The sequence below is a fragment of the Melospiza georgiana genome, chromosome 27 (assembly GCF_028018845.1).
Source record: "Melospiza georgiana isolate bMelGeo1 chromosome 27, bMelGeo1.pri, whole genome shotgun sequence".
Classification (NCBI taxonomy): domain Eukaryota; kingdom Metazoa; phylum Chordata; class Aves; order Passeriformes; family Passerellidae; genus Melospiza; species Melospiza georgiana.
This window is the reverse complement of record NC_080456.1, coordinates 5,317,017-5,337,519: the sequence shown is the minus strand read 5'-3', so window position 1 is coordinate 5,337,519 and position 20,503 is coordinate 5,317,017. Positions and strand designations below refer to the sequence as shown.

General features: G+C 47.3%; 1 protein-coding gene across 1 annotated transcript in view; it reads right to left on the bottom strand.

Annotated features, from left to right (window-relative positions):
- Positions 1–890: 890 nt before the first annotated feature.
- SIK2 (salt inducible kinase 2) overlaps positions 891–20,503 on the bottom strand; it is a 35,590-nt gene continuing 15,977 nt past the window's right edge. Inside the window, exons 5-15 of the mRNA XM_058041280.1 lie at positions 15,397–15,521; positions 13,909–14,032; positions 13,459–13,679; positions 12,563–12,715; positions 10,665–10,829; positions 7,738–7,966; positions 6,927–7,211; positions 6,285–6,448; positions 5,753–5,884; positions 4,846–4,937; positions 891–4,157 (exon numbers count right to left, since the gene is read on the bottom strand). Coding sequence (XP_057897263.1) covers positions 3,641–4,157; positions 4,846–4,937; positions 5,753–5,884; positions 6,285–6,448; positions 6,927–7,211; positions 7,738–7,966; positions 10,665–10,829; positions 12,563–12,715; positions 13,459–13,679; positions 13,909–14,032; positions 15,397–15,521 — 2,207 coding nt within the window. The 3' untranslated portion in view covers positions 891–3,640. The remainder of the gene's footprint in view (positions 4,158–4,845; positions 4,938–5,752; positions 5,885–6,284; positions 6,449–6,926; positions 7,212–7,737; positions 7,967–10,664; positions 10,830–12,562; positions 12,716–13,458; positions 13,680–13,908; positions 14,033–15,396; positions 15,522–20,503) is intronic.

Sequence of the window (20,503 nt, the reverse complement as noted above, 5' to 3'; positions counted from 1 at the left end):
GCAGAATTTCTGCCTCGTTTTCCCACTCTTGCTCTTTGTCCAGCAGTGGAGGGAGAAAGGGAGGAGAGGAGAATTAATTCCTGCTGTAATCTTACAGTCAGTCTGAGATATTCCTCAGTTTCAGGATTTCCCAAACCAGCTCAGCAGCAGAGCTGTGTGCACTGAATTCAGGCACAGTTTTAAGGCTACTCTTGGATTTTCCAAACCAATTCAGCAGCAGGGCCATGTACACTGAATTCAGGCACAATTTTAAGCTCTTTTTGCATTTCCCAAGCCTGTTCAGCAGCAGAGCTGTGTACATTGAATTTAGACATGATTTTAAGGCTTTCCTTGGATTTTCCACACCAGCTCAGCAGCAGAGCTGTGTACATTCAGTAGCAGAAGCAGCCTTAAAATTGTGCCTGAATTCAGGTACAATTTTAAGGTTCTTTTTGGATTTCCCAAGCCTGCTCAGCAGCAGAGCTGAATACACTGAATTCAGACACAGTTTTAAGGCTTTCCTTGCATTTTTCCAACCAGTACAGCAGCAGGGCTGCATGCACTGAGTTCAGCCCCAGGGTCACAGCAATGTCACCAGCGATGTTAAAACAAGAGCTGCTGAGGATCTTTCCACTGGTTTTTGATCTCATTTTAATTAATTGTGAACGAGCCTTCTGTTAATGAAAGTGCCAACCCTGTGGCACCAAGTTTCGCAGTCTTTCATATTTGGCAAAAAGTCAGTGGTGCCGACAACCCCAAGTGTGTCAGAACCGTGGGGAGCAAAGCTCATCTAGAAAATCCAGTGTTTGCAGCAGACATCCATTGTTTTGGTGCCTCAGAGAGAAAATAACTTGACCCTAATGAAGACAAGAGTGGCACGCGCTGCTTTAGCTCACTAGAAATTTAAAAAATGAAATGCACATATTCTTTATTTTGTATTAATACACTGTAACTGCTTTACAGAGTCCAGCAGATCAGTTGCATGTAAATACTACAGATGAACTTGCCAAACTGGAGCTCACAAAACTAGTGCATTTATCCCAAAGCAGAGACTAAACCCTCTAAATCCTTAAAAAAATACATTAAAGAACATACCACACACACACATATTGCACTTTTCTCCGTATGAAATTTGTACCCCATATACATCACACCAAAGTCTCTTCAAAGGAGGCTGTAGTACAAGATAATAAAGCTAATAATTACTCTAACAGTAGTGTACACAGTTCTCTAATGTCAGAACAGAAGAGATTGGAACAAAAAAGCCACTTCAAAGGAGTGGGAAGCGGTGCCCAATGGATCCTCTCTGTATGAGAAGGCTTCAGAAGCCTTTTAGTCCTAATTGGCTTAAAGGAAATTACATGAAATGTTAAATATGCTTTTGGCTGAGGGGAAGGAGTCAGTCTAAAGACTACATTAAAAAATACTGCAGCTCCCCCTGCCCAGCCCTGCAAAGCTCCAAGGAGCTCCCACTGCTTGGCACATCCTGGTAAATGAATTGCAGAGCTCCAGAACGGAATTATTTTTATCTTGCGAGTCCTGAAACGTGCAGGCTCCTGGAGCTGGATGGGGAAGGAAGTGGTTATTGTTCTGGCAGCGCCCCAGCTCGTGGAGCAGCGCTGGGAGCAGCTTTCCCTGCCCAGGAGCAGATCCCACACTGCACAAGGGCTGGGGAAGGGGCAGTGCAAGGCCAGGGCTCTGTTTGCTCCTTGCTCCTGCTCTGCTGCAGGTTCTGCCAGGCTCCCTCCCTCCGGGTGTCACTGGGTCTGTGTCACACAGATTTCCTTCTGAAGGGAAGGAAACAAACCCTTTTCTCTTTAAAGCAGCTTTCTGGCCATCTTTATCTCGTGACCCCTGCTCCTCCAGCTCTCCTTTGTGCTGCCTTGAGGCAGAAGCTGAGCTCTTTTGGACTGGGCCAGTGTCAGAGCAGGTTCCAGAGTTGTCTCTACCTGCCCACACAGGGACCAGGTGCCTTCTGTCACCCGTTAAACCCTTCTCCCGTTCACACAGGGTGCCTAAACCCCTCCTGTTCCGTGTTTTAATGTGATCTTATTGCTGTAAACGCTGATTTTCACCTCCCTCTGCCCTGGGCATTTGCAGTATCAAAGACCAAACCTTCCAGCAAACTCTGGTGTGATCAGCACAGTTCCTCTCTCTCTCTCTTTGTGCTTTGATGAAGCTGCAATTGTGCTTAATGTTTGCTCAGGAAAGGGCTGGCCTGGCCCACAGCACCACCTCAGGGTCAGAGCCAAAGCCCAAAGTGGAACCTCAGCTTCCTGCAGCTCCCTGAGCCTCCCCCCTCCTGGGACTTGGATTTCACGAGTGGAAAGTTGTGGAGACACAGCTCCAGGTGGAGCTGGAGCATCCCTTGAAATGGCTGGCACATCAAGAGGCTGATGCTGAAATATTGCTGTGATACTTTCAGTGTCCTATATACACGAGCCATTCAAGCACTGAGGAAGTTAAACCTGCCCCACACGGTGGGACGTGTGCTCTGAAGGGACTTTGGCCACAGCAGGGACATAAATGGGGTATTGTCTACTTTCTTCAGAAAAAAGCATATAGGCTGATAAAGAACTGAAAAAGGCACAGCACTATCACTTCACAGGGGTGTTTTTTTTTTTTTACTTTTTATAAGCTCATTGTTTGTTTTTTTTTTTTTATCCTTAAAGTTCTAAAACCCTAAATAATTGTCCAAATATACAAAGCTCAAGAAACCACCAGCAACACATACTGCAAATTCAAAACACAGTTTTGTTTGCTTGTTTGTTTTTAAAATGCAACCCAGGGACAGGTGGATCCTTTCCAGCGAGCAGAATTCCTCCTGAATGAGGGGGTGATTTTAAAAGCCACCCAGGTGGATTTTATTTTTTTTTTAATGCTATTTCCTGCAGGTCTTGCTGTCTTTCATGGCTCTCTTACCTTCTGTCTCTGCTGGCTCATCCTTGATCCTCCAGAATTCCAATCCCCACCCAGAGGTCTCTCCACACAGTCCCAGGCTCCTTGTGACAAAGTCAGGTCCAGATTCCTTCAGCAGACGGTGAAGAGCTCCTTGGCAGGGTTGGGAAATCCTGTCTGGGTGCCAGCAGGAGGAAGGGGAGGCTGCCTGAGACGCTCAGGGCTGGCCACAGAGGAATTCCAGAGCAGGAGCTCAACCCAAGTGCAGCTTCCCCTGGATTCCACCTCGTGCTCCCGTTCTCCAGAGGATTTCAGTTGCCATCAGCGCAGACCCAAATCTACCCTGAATTTCTGTGAAAAACTATTGCTTTTATTGCCGAGAAGTACGAGAAGTGTGCGCTCACTCTCCTCTCTGAGTGGATGGTGGATGAATGCTGCCAAACTCCCCGGATGTTTTCAGAAGGGGCCTTTTCCTTCCTCTGAAATTCTCCTTTTTTGCCTCCTTCCACGCAGAGCTGGTGGGATGAAGCTGCTGTTGAACTCCCTGTTCTCCAGCCCCTGCCACTGGGGCCAAACACCTCCTGCTTTTTTATTTTCCTTCCAGCCAGGTGGATTTTCAGTTCCCCTGTCAATCTGAGAGTCGAAAAACTTCGACGGGGTGGGTAGGAACAGGGTGAAGAAAAAAAAAATAAAAACAAACAACCAAAAAACCAACCAAAAATTCACATGCTTCTCCTTTTGTCCTTCCAGCATGCCCTGGCCGCTAATTGACCAGGACATAGCCACCGTGCTGGGGATCCACAGCCTCCATCATCTCACAATCAAAGAGTCCGGGCAGCTCTGGCAGGGAGTCGTAGCTGGGCTGAGGCTCTGCGGAGCTGCTCTGGCTCTCGGGCGCTGCCCCGGGGCTCTGGGGGGCAGAGGGCACGGCGGGCAGCTCACAAGTCTGGTAGGGGAACGGGAGGGGCTGCGCCGGCTGTGCCTGCCCCGGCGGGGACGGGCCGGGCTCCAGCTGCACCTTGGGGAACTGCCTGAGGAAGGGCTCGAAGGGCAGCTGCCCCGAGGAGGGCTCCAGCACGGGGCTCAGGGGCTGCTGCAGGCTGAACTGGGCCGGCTGCTGCTGGGGCGGCTGCTGGGGCTGCTGCTGGGGCTGCAGCTCCTCCGGGCAGGGCAGGGGCAGCGGGCTGGCCCGGGGGTACGAGCTCTCTGCTATCTGCATCTGGTTAAAGTAGGCCTGCAGCTGGGACTGCTTCTGCAGGAACAGCCTCTTCTGGTGCAGCCTGCAGGCAGGACAGAAAAAATGGTTATTCTGGCCATTTGGGCCACAAACACAGCCCAAATCCCCGGGCAATGCTGCTCACTGACTGCTGCAGCACAGCACAGCTATCACCGTCCAGTGCTATCACACATCTCCTCTGCTAACTCTATCAAACATCTCTGCTAACTCTATCACACATCTCCTCTGCTAACTCTATCACACATCTCCTCTATCAATTTTTTAAGCTAACCCCATGCACTGTTTAATTCACTTTGTTAAGAGCGAGATGCGTTTTTTGTGTTTGTGTTTTAAAGCCTGAAGATCAGGCAGAGAAATTTGTAGACGTATGTTCTCGCTTTTAAAAGAAGTTTTGAAGTGAAACTTTGCTTTTTCAGATCACTTCTAAATGGACTAAGAGAGTTCCAGTTCTTTTGTTACTCTTGAGAGTAATTTTTGTGCAGAATTTGGGGGATTCTCACCTGTGCTCCTGCTGTATTTTAAAGCCTGCTGTTCACTGCTCTGGGGAATTTGGGAGCTGAAGATCAGGCAGAGAAATTTGTAAACATATGGAAGAACTTGTTCTTGCTTTTAAAAGAAGTTTTGAAGTGAAACTTTGCTTTTTTTAGATTATTTCTTAATGGACAAAGAGAGCTCCAGTTCTTTTGTTACTCCTGAGAGTAATTTTTGTGCAGAATTTGGGGGATTCTCACCTGTGCTCCTGGAGCTGCTGCTCCAGACTCCGGGGCAGCTCCTTGCAGTAGAGCTGGCAGGTGTTGGGAGCTTTGGAGAGCAGAGTGGGCTTCTGCAGGGAAAGCAGAGCTGCTTTAAATGCCTTTTGATTTAATGAATGAGTCCAGAAACATTTTCTACCCCTGTAACTGCCCAGCTGTCCACAGAGCCACTCTCTAAACCCACAACAGTGCCCACTGGCTTCTAACCCTTAGACATGATTTTTGCAGGGGAGATTATGCCATAAAAATCCACGGGAAGCTTCTTCCCAAGTGGAAGAAGCTGCAAGCTGGAAAACTGGGGGAAAAAACAGTTTTTTATGAACTAAAGGTACATGAAAATGGGCTTGAAATAAAGGGGTGCAGAAGAGAAAAGCCCAGGGGGTTAAGAAGTGGCTCCTTGGGTGCTGATGCAGAACCCTAAAAACTCCTCTTTGGGCCCTTCTGCCAAGCTGCAGGGTCTGCTCTGACCCTTGGGCCTGTCTGCAAGCAGAGGGTGTTGTTCCATCAAAAGGGGATCACCTTCAGCAGCCACACCATTGTTTTCCAGTTGTTCAGTAACTGAGGCATCTCAAAGCTTGCTTTCATTTCAGTCTCGCTTATAGTTTCCATATTCTCAAAATCTTTTGCCAGGCAATCGTATTGATAAGGCTTTCCTGTTTCATCTTCCCCAACAGGGCAGAGCAGGGTGGGGCAGGGCAGGGTGGGGCAGGGCAGGGCAGGGTGGCATTCCCAGGGCAGTGTGGCATTCACAGGGAGGGCACTGTAGCATTCACAGGGCAGGGTGGCATTCACAGGGCAGGGTGGCATCCACAGGGCACTGTGGCATTCCCAGGGCACTGTGGCATTCCCAGGGCAGGGTGGCACTCCCAGGACAGCACAGGGGTACCTGCAGCCGGTGTTTCAGGTACTGGGTCTCCAGGCTCTGCCTCCGGGACAGCAGCGGGGGCTGTGCAGCGCTGGGGAAAGCAGCTGGAGCCTCCTGCTGCTGCTGCTGCTGCTGCTGCTGGGAGCCTTCCTCCTGCAGGGGGAAGAGGAGCAAGCTGCATGGCCAGACAGGCTCCTTTAAGCCTTGCTTTGAGGGTTTTCCCTGCCAGAGGTTCTGCTGTGTTCCTGTTCCACTGAAAACAACTGGGAGCTGTTTAACTGCAATCTGCTCCTTGCAGCTGTGCCTCCCCCAAGAAAAGGTGACACTGGCCTTTGCTAAATCCCAAACACCCCTCGGACTGAAAGCAGTGGCTGTTGGGTTTGGGAAGCTGGCAGAGTGGGCAAAGGCTGCAAATTCTGCAGTCTGGGGAAGGCAGAAAGGAGAACAGAATATTAAATCTGCCAATCAGCTCTTCCCAGATCTCCACACCACCTCACCCTCTCCCGATCTGTCCCACAGCACTGAGATGGAGCTCGAGTTCTGCTTTAATTACCTGTGCAGGGCTGTTAATGAGGTCCTGCAGCTGTGTGGCAGCTGATGTCAGGGAAGGCTCCTCCTCTGATCCCATCTGCTCGTACAGCAGCTGCACTTTGTTCAGCTCCAGGATTCCTTTGGTTCGTGCCAGGTTCTGGAGGTGCTGCCTAAATGCTACAATTCCTGCAGAGGGAAAGGAAAGGGAACAGGGAAAGGGAAAAGGGAAAGGGAAAGGGAAAGGGAAAGGGAAAGGGAAAGGGAAAGGGAAAGGGAAAGGGAAAGGGAAAGGGAAAGGGAAAGGGAAAGGAAAGGAAAGGAAAGGAAAGGAAAGGAAAGGAAAGGAAAGGAAAGGAAAGGAAAGGAAAGGAAAGGAAAGGAAAGGAAAGGAAAGGAAAGGAAAGGAAAGGAAAGGAAAGGAAAGGAAAGGAAAGGAAAGGAAAGGAAAGGAAAGGAAAGGAAAGGAAAGGAAAGGAAAGGAAAGGAAAGGAAAAAGGAAAAAGGAAAAAGGAAAAACCCCTTGTCAGAATAATCTGATTTTCTGGTCAGCCCAGGAGATAAACTGAGTGATAACCAAGCCACAGCTGAGCACAGAGGGCACTTCCTGCTGTGCCTGGGTGTCACTGCCACCAAAGCAGATTATTAAACAGGTAATAGGAGTCACCTTGCGTGAGGGAGGTGTCGGAGGCGCGGCGGCCCTCGCGGAAGCTGACCGGGGAGCGGTTGTGAGCCTCTCGCTTCTGGCAGCTCAGGGCCTGCATGGCTGGGTTGGCAGGCCTGAGCCCCAGGAACGGCGAGGTCACCCCTGGGGGCTGCTGGCTGCTCAGCACCATCTCCTTCAGGGAAGGGGTCTCGCCCAGGAATTTGAGGTCCCTCTGCACCGAGCCCATGTCGTACTCCGAGTCGATGCTGCCCAGGGAGGAGTTCTCATCCAAGGAATAGACTTTCCCTGGCACAAAACAACCCAAAAACCAGGATAAGAGTGAGAATCGGCACCACTGACTCCAGATACTCCTGCCAACAGTAGCTATCTTAGAGTGAACAGCCAAAGAAATCAATGTGGACAAAGGAATGGTCAAGTGAAACTTGCAGTACAATAATGGGGACTTGCTGCTGGGTTTTGCAGTATCTCGCAGCAGCCAGACACCCTGCAGATCTTCACCGGAAAGGGTTCAGGGCTTTTCAAATCCTGACAAAACTGCAGCCCGAAAGGCTTGGTCACCTCACTGGTGCTGGAGTCCAGAGGGTTTCATTTCCCCACTGCTCTCTGCCAGCTCACCTTTAGGGGATGAATGATTTGGGGACATTCAGCTGAGAAAGCAGCCAATCTTGCCACGTTTCTCAGCAAATTTTGGGGTATTTTGTGTTTTTTTTTTTCCTTTGTCTTTTCTAGTAAATAGAAAGTGTCTCGTACTCATCACTCATAAACCCTGATCCCCAGCCGATCTGAGAATGAGCTTTGAGCTGAGCTGTACCTGTGCCTGGCACCATCACCAGCTGGTTGGTGACCTCAGCCAGGGTGTGCCTCCTCTTGCCCCCTCGAGCTGCCTGCAGGGCAGCGAAGGCCTGGGCTGGGTCCTCCTCTGCCTCTCCTTCGGCCTCGATTCCTTCATCAATGGAGGTTTCCATCATGCTGGAGGGCAGGGACTGGCACCCCTTCCTCATCACCACGGGGGGCACGGGGTCCAGCAGGCAGCCATTCACCTGGGGGCACAGGGACAGCTTTGTTTGGGACCAGCTCTGTTTGTACCCAGCTCTGTTTGTGCCCACCTTTGTGCCCAGCTTTGTTTGTACCCACCTTTGTGCCCAGCTTTGGTTGTGCCCAGCTCTGTTTGGGCTCAGTTTTGGTTTGTGCCCAGCTCTGTTTGTGCCCACCTTTGTTCTGTGCCCAGCTTTGTGTCCACCTTTATTTGCGCCCACCTTTGTGCCCACCCTTCTTTGTGTCCACCTTTCTTTGTGCCCATCTCTGTGCCCACCTTTCTTTGTGCCCACTTCTGTTTTGTGCCCAGCTTTGTTTCCTGCCCAAAGCATCACCCCCACAAACAGCAGCTCCCTGGCCCGAAGGAACTGGGATCTTTAACTCTGCTGAGTTAAGTAAGATTTGCCATGTACAGTTCTTCATTTCCTATTTACATTCCCTTAACACTCAATTCCCTACAACTAAATATTCTTATTCCCACAGCTCTGTGCTCTCCAGGACTGGGTTTTTTTTGGTTTTTTTTTTGGGTTCTTTTTTTTGGTTTTTTTTTGAGTTATTAAAAACTTTGCCAGCTTAGCCATAAGCATAAAATATTTCTGGAATGTGCAACACTGCTGTTCCCTCCTTCCTATACCTACTGTGCTCATTTATCAGGCTCAGATAAACACCAGGAAAAACCCCAGCCTTGCACTTCATCCCTGCAGGACTGTGCTGAGGAATAACTCCATAAATGCACCTTTTCCCAGCACAACTCCACTTGATTTATGTTGTTCCCCTGCAAACACAGGTTGCCTGGAGAAGCTGTGGAATCTCTCTCCTTGGATTTACCCAGCCTGATAAAGCCCTGAGCAGCCTCCCACAGCTCTGAATCAGCTTTAGAGGCACCTCCCCAGCCCAAACTGCTCCTGGGATTTTAATTCTGGTTTTATTCTCCAAGCCACTTTGCCATATGAAATTCTTTGCCATACGAAACTATATGGGTTTTAAGGAAAAAAAAAATTATATATTTAATTATTTCTATTTATTATTTATTTTAATATACTAAATTACTTTATTATTTATATATTTAAAATATTTTATGAACATTCCATTCATTTATATTAGTATTATATATATAAATATAATATATTAAAATATTATGTATATACATGTATTATATATACACATACATTATATATCATATTATGTTATATTATATTATGTTATATATTATATTATATTATATTTATATTATATTATATTATATTATATTATATTATATTATATTATATTATATTATATTATATTATATTATATTATATTATATTATATATAAATTTATTTATTTATTTATTTATTTATTTATTTATTTATTTATTTATAAATATTTTCATGTCCTGCAGCTTTTGGAGCCTCTGTCCTGTAATTACTGTCCTGCTGCACAAATAGGATCACACTGGGTAAAATATGGATGGAAAATCCATGTTTTATCCAATCCTTTACCACAAAAGCTGGCACTGCTGCAGCTGATTTTATGTAAAGCCATTTTTTTGGGAGCTATTCCTGAATTTTCCTCCAAGTTCTTGGGTATTTTGAAAAGAAGGAGTGTTTGGAAAAGAGCTTTCACTGCAGGGACAGCAACCCCTAACAAATGGTCTTGAGGCAGAACTATTTGGTAGGAAAATACCAAGAAACAGCTATAAGTAATTTAAACAGCAGGAAAATGATGATTCCTGCACAGGAGAACTCTGGCTCTGCTGAGTTTTGACTGAGTGGATTTTACTTCTAAATTTCATTTTTTTGAACACCTTCCTTCCCATTTGGGACTTCCCCACTCAAGGGCCCGGCACTGATGTGGCAGAAAGGAGGAGCAGAACCCATCCCACGTTGGCTCCCTGCAGACTTTCCAGGGATCAGAGCCTGGAAATCTTTAGTGCTCATGTCCTACAAAAATTAAGAATATTCCCAAGTGAGCCCTGACACCTCACTGCTGTCACCAGCTGCTGACCTACCCTGGCCAAAGTGCAGCTATAAAGCAAAATAAAGCTGGAAATGTTAATTTTGAAGAGCCTTTGAACTGGTTTGTGCTTTGCAGCTGCCACAGACCACACAAGGAGCCCGAGCTGAGAACCAGGGCCACACTCCTGGTGCTGGGAACAAACCAGGGAGCAATAAACCCTTCAAACTGGCAGGCAGGAAATCAAACCCCAGCTGGCACCAGGCAGGAGAAATACGCTGAAATTCAAGTTATAACGTGGTGCAACACCAGAGAAAACAACAGAGGTTTTATGAGAATCACATAGTTCATAAATGTAATTATTTTAAGCTATTTCCCCTCTCTAATTGCTGGAGCTCCTTTTGGACACTTCAGCTGCATCCAGGACCCCTTTGTGTAAGAAGGAATCTTCAGAGCTCTTGAAAATACATTTTAGAAGAACAAGGGAAGGAAATCCACTTTTTTTTTTTGGTTTTTTCCCCCTTTCCAAAAGCAATGTGGTGAGAATGGAATGACAGCAAAGAACAGGAGGCAGAAGAATGATGAAAAAAGACACAGCTCTGGGGAGTCACAGGGAAGGAGAATTTGGAATACCTACAGCTCTTGATGCTTAAATACTTGAATTTCAGGAAGCACTACTGTGCTTTTAAAAGAAAACAATATTTTTTAGCTGGAATGATGTCTGGAAAAAAACCATAAACAAATAATAGGGTGATTTCAAGCTGTACCTTTGGTGTCTCAACCCTTTCCTCTTCCATGAAAGCCGCCTCTCCCTGGCAGCTGGAGGGAGGGAAGGAAAAGGTTTCTGCTCCTGAGGCTGAGGGGAGCCCTGGAGACTGCAGCAGCCTTGGGTTTGGGGAATGCAGGTTCACCGAGGGCACCACGGCCTGGGCCTGCAAAACACAACTGAAAAACTCAAAACTGGAACGGTCTGAGGTGGGGAGCGACGTCCAAAGTCACGGATGGAACAATGTGCAGCCCGGTGCCAAAGCAGAAGTGCAAGATTTATTTCTTGGTTCAGGATGAAGAACATTCTTAGCCTTTAAAGCTGTTAAAAAAACAACATTACCACCCCCAAACCAGCCAGGCCAACCCCAAATGGAATCAAGCTCAGTGCTTATTGAAGCTGACTTATTCCCGGCAGCACAGACAGAGTTTGGGGATTTCTGGTGCTCTTAAATTCCTTTTTTATATTGAGTTCAAACCCCCTGACTGCTACCAGGAGGCTCAGGAATGGTTTCAATGATTTTTTTTGGGAAATTTCCTGAAGATTAGGAAAGCAGGGATGTTTTCCCCTGGTTTTGAGCCTTTATTTCCTGGAGTGCAGTACCCACAGCACTGGTCAAGAGGAAACAATCACCCTCAGCCAGGAGCTGTGGTGCCACCATGTGTGAAAACAAATTATCCTTGGGACAACTGGGAGGCTGTAACTGAAGAATAAAGTGGGAATGTGGCTCTAAAATGCAGGAATTCAGTACAAGAGGTGTTTTATTCCTCCTTGTTCATCCTGCTTTTAATACATCTTAAAATTCATCATTAGTACATCTTAAAATTGATCATTTTCTCTGCGATACTGTGACTTTCTATCACAAGAACCAAGCTTAAACCTGGGTTTAATCTCTGCCATGCTGTTCCTGGACCTGTTTTCATAACGGAAGCTGAGCTTCACCTCAGCAGAACCCAAATATCCCAAGGGGAATTTTGCTGCCTGTTCCAGGTCAGCCTTCCCAAGGCATCACCAGGGGAAGAGCAACGAGATCCTCGCTAAAGCCAAACCAAATATTTGCATTTTAGACTTCAGGATGAAACTACACCAAGCAAAGAGGGATTCTAGGTAGGAAGGGATGGATTTTAAAGGGGAATGAGGCAGAGCAGCCCAGGGGTGAGGAGGGAGCTGACCGTGGCTGTGGTTTGCTCAGTGATGGCGCTGGGCCAGCATTTTAAGGTTCAGGATGAAACCTCACCAAGCAGCAATATTTAAAATGCAATATTTGCATTTTAGGCTTCAGAATGAAACACCACCAAGCAGTGAGGGATTCTAGATGGGAAGGGAGAGATTTTGGAGGGGAAGGAGGCAGAACAGCCCAGCAGTGAAGAGGGAGCTGATCTAGGCCATGGTCTGCTCAGCGATGGCGCCGGGCTGCCATTTTAACATTTTAAACTCCAGGATGAAAACATCATCAAGCAGTGAAGGATTCCAGGTGGGAAGGGAGGGATTTCGGAGGGGAATGAGGCAGAGGAGCCCAGGGGTGAGGGGGAAGCTGACCTTGGCCACGGTTTGCTCGGCGATGGTGCTGGGGCAGCATTTTGAGCATTTTAACGATTTTAAACACCAGGATGAAACCCCACCAAGCAGAGAGGGTCCCCAGGTGAGAAGGGAGGCATTTTGGAGGGGAATGAGGCAGAAGAGCCCAGAGTTGAGGAGGGAGCTGACGTTGGCCACCGTCTGCTTGGCTGGAGCTGACCTTGGCCATGGTTCCCTCAGCGATGGTGCTGGGCCGGCATTTTGAGCATTTTAAGCTCCAGGATGAGACCTCACCAAGCAGAAAGGGATTGCAGGTGGGAAGGGAGGGATTTTGGAGGGGAACGAGGCAGAGCAGCCCAGGGCGAGGAGGGAGGAGCTGACCTTGGCCACGGTCTGCTCGGCGATGGTGCTGGGCCGGCGCTGGCGCGCGTCCACGCGCTGCTCCACGGGGAAGCTGCTCCGGTGCGACTTCAGCCTCTCCACCAGCAGGTAATAGATGGCAGCAAAGTGGTTGTAGCTCTTGTTCTGCAGGGACTGCAAAAAAATAAATAATAAAGCGCAGTGTAGGAATGTGCCCCCTGTTGATGGAGGGCCTGAAATATTCTTTGTCAGCTAAAAAGGCAAAAAGCCCAGAAGTTTCTCTCCCGAAGACACCTCATGGGACCTTTGGGACTTCACCTCACATCTGGGCCTGAGGACAGGGGTCAAACACCTATTTGAGGTGTTTTACATCCATTTGAGGTGTTGTACCCCCATTTCAGTGTGCTTTACCCCTATTTGAGGTGTTTTACCCCATTTCAAGTGCTATACCCCCATTTCAGTGTGTTTTATCCCCATTTGAGGTGTTTCACCCACATATCAGCACATTTTACCCCCATTTCAGCATGTTTCATCCCCATTTCAGTGTTTCATCCCTATTTGAGATGTTTCACCCCCATTTCAGCGTGTTTCACTCCCATTTCAGTGTTTTACCCCCATTTCAGCGTGTTTCACCCCCATTTGAGGTTTCACCCCCATTTCAGCATGTTTCACCCCCATTTCAGTGTGTTGTACCCCCATTTCAGTGTGTTGTACCCCCATTTCAGTGTGTTTTACCCCCATTTCAGTGTGTTCTACCCCCATTTCAGCATGTTGCACCCCCATTTCAGTGTGTTTCACTCCCATTTGAGGTTTCACCCCCATTTCAGTGTGTTTTAACCCCATTTCAGTGTGTTCTACCCCCATTTCATCATGTTTCACCCCCATTTCAGCGTGTTTCACCCCCACCTGAGTTTTACCTCCACAGTTTTCTGCTGGTCGATGCCCAGGCTGTGCATCAGCCTGAGCACCTGCTCGTTGTACTCGCCCAGGGAGGGCTGGTTCTCCTCTCCTGCCGGGTACAGGATTGGCCTCTGGGCAGGAACCTCCACCAGCATCCACTTGTGCTCCTTGATCTGAGCGATGCTCAAACGTTTGGAGGGGTCCAGGACCAACATTCTCCTGATCAGGTGCTCACATTCTGTTGGAAAGGGGGAAAAAAATATAAGAATTTTAGACTTAGTGAGCTACAAGCCCAGAAATGCATCACTGCTGCTAAAAACCTCTCAAAACAAGACTAAAAATCACATTAAAGTGGAGAAAAAGCCAAAATCTTCATGGCCAGCAGTGCCATTCCCCCTGCCCGCTTTGTGGTTACCCCAGAACTTATTCAAATCACATCAAAATGAATGAAACCATCCCACTGTTACCTTCTGACATGAAATAAGGGATCCTGAACCTCCCCTCCAGCACTCTCTGCCTCAGGATGGGCAGGGTGGGTCCATCGAAGGGCAGGGCTCCACACACCAGCACGTAGAGCACCACCCCCATGCTCTGTGGGGGAAAAAAGGGAATTTTCTGCTCAGTTCCAAGCTCCCCGCAGTGTCTCTGAGGGTGCAAGGCAATTGCTTCTGCAGAAATAATTCTTTTCTGCAGAAAAAGGGAATTTAGATGCAAAGGAGGGAGCTGCACACAGGTGGCTGAGAAGTGAACGCCAACTTCAGCTGAGAATTCAGGATACTTTTATTATAATTTATTTTATTATTCATTCATTATTTCTGTTTATTATTATTATATTTCATTATGTATTATTTATATTACATAATATTATGGCATATTTAGTATCTATTTATTATTATATTATTTATATGTTCATCACTAATATTAATATATATTTATTTAATATTATATTATTTATATGTTTATTATTAACATTAATATATATGTATTTATTTATTATGTTATTTATATGTTTGATATTAGTATTATTATATTTATATGTATTATTTATTATTTTTTATTTATTTAATTTACTATTAATCTCAGCCTTGCCCAAACAAATCCACCCTCAGACAGCAGCCCCTCAAAGTGAAAAACTGTAATATTTTCAAAGTGAAAAACTGTAATATTTTCCATTTCAAGCCTGTGAGGAGGAGTTTCTATGAACAGTGAGTTTAGGGAATTGTTCAATGTGAGCAAAAGGAGAAATTCTGGGCAAGAGCTCTGCTGCAATTGCTTATTCCTGGAAGGATGCAATGAATTGGCAGTGCCAGTGGGAATGGTTTTGCCATAAAAATCCCAGTGAGAGAACCACAGCAGCCTGGCACAGCACTGGCTCTGTCGAGGGGGAAAACGCAGGTGCTGACCTCAAAACTTTGTAAAAACGCTGAGATTTTACAATTAAATATAGATTTTTTTTTAAAGAAAACCCTGAACTGGGGATTGCTGCAAGCTGAACACCTTCACTGAATCCTTAACATAGAAGTGAAGGTGATTTTATTTTAAATACCAACACCTTCTCAGGTTAAGAAAAATCAAATACTCCAGATCTGCAGGTAAGAAAAATCAAATATTCCAGATCTGCAGCTTAAGAAAAATCAAAGATTCCAAATATGCAGTTCCAGAAAAATCAAATATTCCAGATCTGCAGCTAAAGAAAAATTGAATATTCCAAATCTGCAGGTTAAGAAAAAATCAAATACTCCAGAACTGCAGGTAAGAAAAATCAAATATTCCACATGTGCAGCTTCAGAAAAATCAAGGATTGCAGATCTGCAGCTTTGGAAAAAATCAAATATTCCAGATCTACAGGTAAAAAAAAATCAAATACTCCAGATCTGCAGCTTAAGCACAATCAAATATTGGTTCCAGCTTGCCAGAGGTGGACTGGAATGCATTAAAATTGAGGATGATGGTACCCAGATGTCCAGCTGGGGTCCCTCGTACTGCTGCCCTTCAAAGACCTCTGGGGCTGCGTAGGGGGGGCTCCCACACCACGTGGTCAGAGGCTCCCCGCTCTTGTAGAAATTCCCAAAGCCAAAATCTGTGGGGAAAAAAAGAAGGGAAAAGGAAAAGTCACTCCAAGCTTCCACTGCAGCACAAAGAATAATTCCAGGCACAGCTCACTGTGATTCCACCCCAAATCCTTCTGTGGGGACAATCCCAATCCCACACTGGGATGTTGGATGTTCTCTGTTTTTGCTGGTTTTGTGTTGTGGAATTATTGAAACGCTGCAAAACCTTCCCAGCCTGGAGGAGCTTTGAGCACAGCTATAAACAGCCATCATTAAAATTCAACAAACTGACAGTCCCAGCAGATAAATGAGATTATTGGCTTGCCAAGAGATAATCTGAGATTTCCTGGGCTTTCCTGAGGTGCTTTCTAGCCTGGAATACAAAACAAATTTTGACAAGGTTTGGAGCTGGGAGGGAGGAGCTGTGCCAAGAGCAACAGGATGGGAAAGCACGGGGACTTTAGCTGGGAAGGACAGACAGACTCTAGCTGCTACTGGGGCTGTCTGCAGCCCACAAATAAAACATTCCTTTAAATGTTGCTTTTTATGGCTTTGTTCAGGATCTGCTGCGCTCTGATGTTAATCAGAATTTTTACAGTTCAGGGGTGAGAAGCAAAAGGAGCTCAGAGACAGAGGCTGGTGCTTCTCCCCTCAAGCTGGTGCTGCTGTGACAGGGGTGACAAACAGGGTGACACCAGGCTGGGGACGCAGCTCTGAGTGCTCCTGGGAGGTGACAAACAGGACTCTGGGAGGTGACAAACAGGGATGCTGGGAGGTGACAAACAGGGTGACACCAGGCTGGGAATGCAGCTCTGAATGCTGCTGGGAGGTGACAAACGGGGCTCTGGGAGGTGACAAACAGGGATGCTGGGAGGTGACAAACAGGGCACAGGCTGATGGTGCAGCTCTGAATGCTCTGAGGTGACAAACAGGGTGACATCAGGCTGTGGATGGAGCTCTGAATGTTCCCAGGGATGCTCTGAGGTGACAAACAGGGCACTGAAAGGTGACAAACAGGGCACAGGCTGTGGATGCGGCTCTGAGTGCTCCTAGGGATGCTGGGAGGTGACAAACAGGGCTCAGGATCATGGATACAGCTCTGAATGCTCCTGGGAGGTGACAAACAGGGTGACATCAGGCTGTTGATCCAGCTCTGAATGCTCCCAGGCCGCTGGAATGCTGACCAGCAGATCCCAGAGCTGATAAACGCTGTGGTTATCACAGGCTCTGCTGAACCATCCCAATCACCCTGTTTGTGTTGTCTGTGCTGCTCAGAGGAGCCAGAAAACCACGGGAGATCCCTCAGAAGCAGAGAAACAGAGAGAGATTTAACAAAAAATCAGAAAAAGTCACTCAGGAGTTGGTTTGGGGCAGCAGAGCAGAGCTGGGGCTGTTGACACAGAGCTCTGGGGGAAAGGACTGGGGGCTGCTTTCCCAGCAGCCCCTAATGCATCTCTACCTGCAAGACCACTCAAAAACGAAGCTTTCTGGGGACAGTTTTGGTGTTTGGAGCTGGGATTGAGCACCTTGCAGTGCCCTAAAGCCCTGCTACGTGCGGACCGGACTGTCCCAGCCCTGTAGCGAACCAGGGTCAGCACACCCGATAGCCTGCAGGGTGAACCCTGGCACCTGGGCACCATCAAAGGCTGCTGCCAGCCAGGCTGGCTGCCAGGCAGGCAGGCTCTGAAGGTCAGGGTGTCACACGGAGCCCAGGGTGTCACACAGGGCCCTGACGGGCAGCGACGGTGACGCCACCGCGGCCCAGGGACGTCACCGGGCCCGGCGGCCAAGGCCGGCTCAGATTCCCAACCCCTGCAGGAGCCAGGGCTGGAACAGCACAGCACAGCCCTGCTGCCCTCCCTCCTCATCCCCCTGCAGCCCTGCAAAGCCTTCAGCTGCCACAACACAGGGGGGACAACAGAGCCCACCCAAATCCCCCCATCCCTCTGGGTAACCCCTCAGCATGGTGCCACCTCTTCCCGTTTTCCTCCATTTCCTTTTTCCCCCCTTTTCCCTTTTTTCTCCTTTTCCATTTTCTCCTCTTTTCCCTTTTCACCTCTTCCCCTTTTTCCCTTTTCCCCCTTTTCACCTTTTCCTTTTTCACCTTATCCCCTTTTCCATTTTTCATCTTTTCCCTTCTCCCCTATATTTCCCTTGTTTCCCCTTTCTCCTTTTTTCCCCTCTTCCCCTTTTCCTTTTTCCCCCTTTTCCCTTTCCCCCTCTCCCTTTTTTCCCCTTTTTCTCCATTTCCCCTTTTTCCCCTTTTCCCCCTATGACAGCCAGACCACTGCTGTGATTTTTTTTTATCATTATTCCCTTTTTCTCCCCACAGAACTGCCTTGGCCACGGTGACAATGCCTCAGAAGCACGCAGCCATTCCTGCTCTCCACAGGAGCATTCTGTCACCCCGTGTAGGTGTCCTTAAATCTGCTTTCTGCCCTCACTTATCTCGGATTTGTCAGGTTTTCAACATCCTCGTAGTGCAGATAAACATCAGGTTTTTATCTCAGAGCTGCAGCTCTCCCTCGGGTGCCACCCTCATAAATCTTCCTATCAGATTCACAAGTACAAGAACATTTATTTGTAAGCACAGCTAAAGAAAGCATGACCTGCTTGGGAGCACAAGGATTTCAAATCCTAAAAAAAGTGACATTCTCTGCCTGTCCAGACTGGGATTTAAAGCCACCTCTTTGGAGAAATCACCAAAAAGAAACATGAAGAAATCCAATGTAAGAGAAGCCTCAGGTTTATGTAATTATTATCTTTAGATGATGAATTCTGTAACACTTAATGGTTTTAATTCTGGTCACCAAAGAGAAACATGAAGAAATCTGAGCAGCAAAACGCCAATGTAAGAGAAGCCCCAGGTTTATGTTATTAATATTTTTTAAGAGGATGAATTTTCTAACACATAAAGGTTTTAACTCTGGTCACCAAAGAGAAACATGAAGAAATCTGAGCAGCAAAAAGAACAGAGCCAATGCAAGAGAAGTCCCAGGTTTATGCTATTAATATTTTTAGACGATGAATTTTGTGACACATAAGGGTTTTATGTCTGGACCTCAGGAGCAAGCACACACCCTGGAGGTGCTGCTGGCCCCTCAGAGCAGGAGAAGTGCAGAATTTGCAGCGCTGAACTGGCTGGAGAGCAGCTCTTGGCTGGCTCTGTGTGACAGCACAGACGACTGAGCTTCATTAGAAAACCCATGAATGGGAGGCTGTGAATCGCTACCAGAAGGAGCAGCCACAGTGAGTGGGAATTCCTCACCAGCCCCGGAGCCTGCAGTGCTGTCCTGTGCACCTGGACCATGATTTCCCCACTCTGCCTCAGCCCTGCACTTCTAAAGCTCCAATTTCTTCCCTTTTCATGACCAATGGAACACCAGAATCCTTCAGATCTGAATTTCAGCAGCACAAAGCACTGCCAGACACCTCCTGAGTGGCACTGGGCTATTTCATGTAATACAGGAATGAAAACCAGTGCTCTGTATGTCACCAACTGGCTCTTAGCTTTAAAAAGTCCAACTCTGCTCTGCTGTTGGACAAAATAATTCCCTGGGTGGGGGAGATCAGCATTATTTGTTAGGGGACACAACTTCTTGTGCTCATCCCTTTTGTCTCCATTATCCTCCCCACACAAATGGCTGGGAAACAATTTGTAAGCACTCCAGCATGGATAACATCCATGAAAACCCTTTCAAAGAAAAAAAAAATCAGGATTTAGTCAGGATCCTGGATGCTTGCTCCATGGGGCTTCCTCAATTTTTAATTACTGCACTGTCAGTTGAGTTGCCCCACTTTTCTGGAGTGGCCAGGATTCAGTTAAGCACAAAAAAATCATCAGTCTCTCATTCTCCCTCTTCCACCTTGTTCCTCTTTTGCCATTGCTGATCTGTCACAGCCATTCTGGATCCAAAGTGGTCATTTTTAACCCCAAAAATGTCTCATTCCAGAGAAAACATCACTGATATTTGAGGGAAAAAATGTGCCAGCCCTCAAAAAAACCAAAATGAAACAAACATATGCCAGCCACAGAATTCTAAAACGACTGAAATTGGGCTCATTACCAGAGGACTGAGATTATATAATGGAGTGATCTCCTTAACATTTTCCTGAATCTGCACGTTAAATTTAAAAAAAAACAAACAACAAAAAGCCCAAAAAAAGGCCATCATTTGCAGCATTGTGTTCAGTTGAATAAACCCTGTGTTTGTGCAATCTGCAAATATTGGCTCTGCACAGTTGTGGTATTTGGTTTCTCAATCTCATTACCCCCTTCAGAATAATCCTGAATTTCGAAGGTATCATTTTTTCGAGCGCACATCACGCCAGTGGAATATCTGTTTTCCCCCTTAAAAATGGGAAAACCAGCCCGAGATTTCAGCCCCATGTGCAACGTGAGGAATGGCAGAGGCACTGCAGCTCCTGCTGAGCCTCCAGCAGGATGGCACAGCCTCTCCCTGGTGCCTCCAGAAGCCTCCCAGAAGGAGCTCCAGAGCTATAATTAATCCATTCTCCTAAAACGAGGAGCAGAACTCAATCTGCCTTGCCTTGCAGAGAGCCACAGGGAGCTTTTGTTGGAGGAGAAATGTGAGCCTGGCAGATAATGGGCACAGAGGTGCTGATAAAGGCAAGGTATGAGCGGCAAACCTGACCCACTTCAGGGGCTGAGTGCTGAGCAGCCTCTCCTGACGTCAATGCACATTTCCCTGTCCAGCAGCAGCTCCAGCCTCCTTCAAAATAACAGTCCCTGCCTACCTGGGCTGCTGCAAGCTGCAGGGTGTCACAATTCCCTGCAGCACCTCAATCTGGGGCTGCGAGGACAAAAATGGGAGCTGGGTCCCCGTTTTGAGCTGGGTTTGGGTTTCATGGGCGGATTTCTGGCTGCACAGCAAAGGTGGAGCTCAGAGAGAGCTGAAATGCCTCAGATGATGCCCTCAAAAAGCAGCAAAAACCAAAGGACACAGCACCAGGGCAGCTGCAGAACTTTGGGAATAAGCAGGCAGAACTG